Here is a 1,391-nt window from a genome sequence, read left to right on the forward strand (position 1 = left end):
CGCGGACTATCCAGCCTCCGAAGGTGATCTGCCGGGAACTGGCCTTGTATGAGATCTGCTCCGGCAGTGCTGACGTCTGGATGGGGAGCTGGGGGGGAGGGGGAGGGACAAAAGTTCCGTGTGGCCCCTCTGGTAACATACAGAAATACAATCACACTGCAAAGCTGACAGAGAGGAGCGTTTGGCATTTGACATCCGTCCTCCGCTCATAGTCCGCGTCCGGGTCTTAGTGCAATCTCAGTTTTTTTTCCCCTGGGAGGAGCCGGGAGATTTTGCTCTGATGGGGGGCGGGGCCCTTTGCATGTGGCCCTGGATGTTCTGGTACAGTCCTTGCATGTCAATCTGTGGATAGTTGGCCGGGTTGAGGAGGAGGTTGGGAGACTTCTGCATGATCAGGCGGTTCAGCGCCGCTTGTTGCTGCAAGGCCAGTTGCTGTTGTTGCTGCTGCTGGTTGTATTGTTGCTGTAACCGTCGTCCCATCAATATTCGCTGCACGCAGCTGATCAACTGCAGAATGAGAGGACAGGTCATGTATGTTGTCACACGTGTACTACACAGCTAACACACGCTACAATCATGCTTGGGCCCCATGTAGACAGGTTCCATGACCTGGATGACCTGTGTCTGGACGTCTCGGGCATCAAGGTAATCCTTCACAATTCAATGACAGGAGCAACGGACCTGCGTCTGACCCCCCTGACCTGCATCTGACCCCCCTGACCGGCGCAAGACGCCCTCAGGTCAGGGGAGCAAGACGCCCTCAGGTCACGGGGAGCAAGACGCCCTCAGGTCACGGGCACAGGGCGCCCTCGGGTCACGGGCACAGGACCCCCCTGACCTGCATCTGACCCCCCTGACCGGCGCAAGACGCCCTCAGGTCACGGGGAGCAAGACGCCCTCAGGTCACGGGCACAGGGCGCCCTCAGGTCACAGGGCGCCCTCAGGTCACGGGCGCCCTCAGGTCACGGGCACAGGACGCCCTCAGGTCACGGGCACAGGACGCCCTCAGGTCACGGGCACAGTCACAGGACGCCCTCAGGTCACAGGCATAGGACGCCCTCAGGTCACAGGACGCCCTCAGGTCACAGGCATAGGACGCCCTCAGGTCACAGGCAGTTAGGATGATCTGCAGGAACTTACCATCTGCTGCTTGGCCAGGACATCATTGTATACGGCCTCCCGTCTCTTGATCTCCAACTCCTGGCTGGATTGCCTGCTCAGAGCCAGTGACTGGGCCTGGGATTCTGTCAGTGCCGGATTGTCCTTCCGCTGGGAAGCAGACACATGATGATGATCAGCGGGGGGAGCAGACACGATGGGATGATGATCAGCGGGGGGAGCAGACACGATGGGATGATCAGCGGGGGGGGCAGCGGCGATGGGGTGATGAC

General features: G+C 59.9%; 1 protein-coding gene across 1 annotated transcript in view; it reads right to left on the reverse strand.

Annotated features, from left to right (window-relative positions):
• Nucleotides 1-212: 212 nt before the first annotated feature.
• Nucleotides 213-1,391, reverse strand: part of LOC108804066 (transcriptional regulator ATRX-like) — a 2,718-nt gene continuing 1,539 nt past the window's right edge. Inside the window, exons 4-5 of the mRNA XM_018575832.1 lie at nt 1,141-1,269; nt 213-507 (exon numbers count right to left, since the gene is read on the reverse strand). Coding sequence (XP_018431334.1) covers nt 238-507; nt 1,141-1,269 — 399 coding nt within the window. The 3' untranslated portion in view covers nt 213-237. The remainder of the gene's footprint in view (nt 508-1,140; nt 1,270-1,391) is intronic.

Source organism: Nanorana parkeri, unplaced genomic scaffold (assembly GCF_000935625.1).
Source record: "Nanorana parkeri isolate BGI_ZX_2015 unplaced genomic scaffold, ASM93562v1 scaffold4971, whole genome shotgun sequence".
Lineage (NCBI taxonomy): Eukaryota > Metazoa > Chordata > Amphibia > Anura > Dicroglossidae > Nanorana > Nanorana parkeri.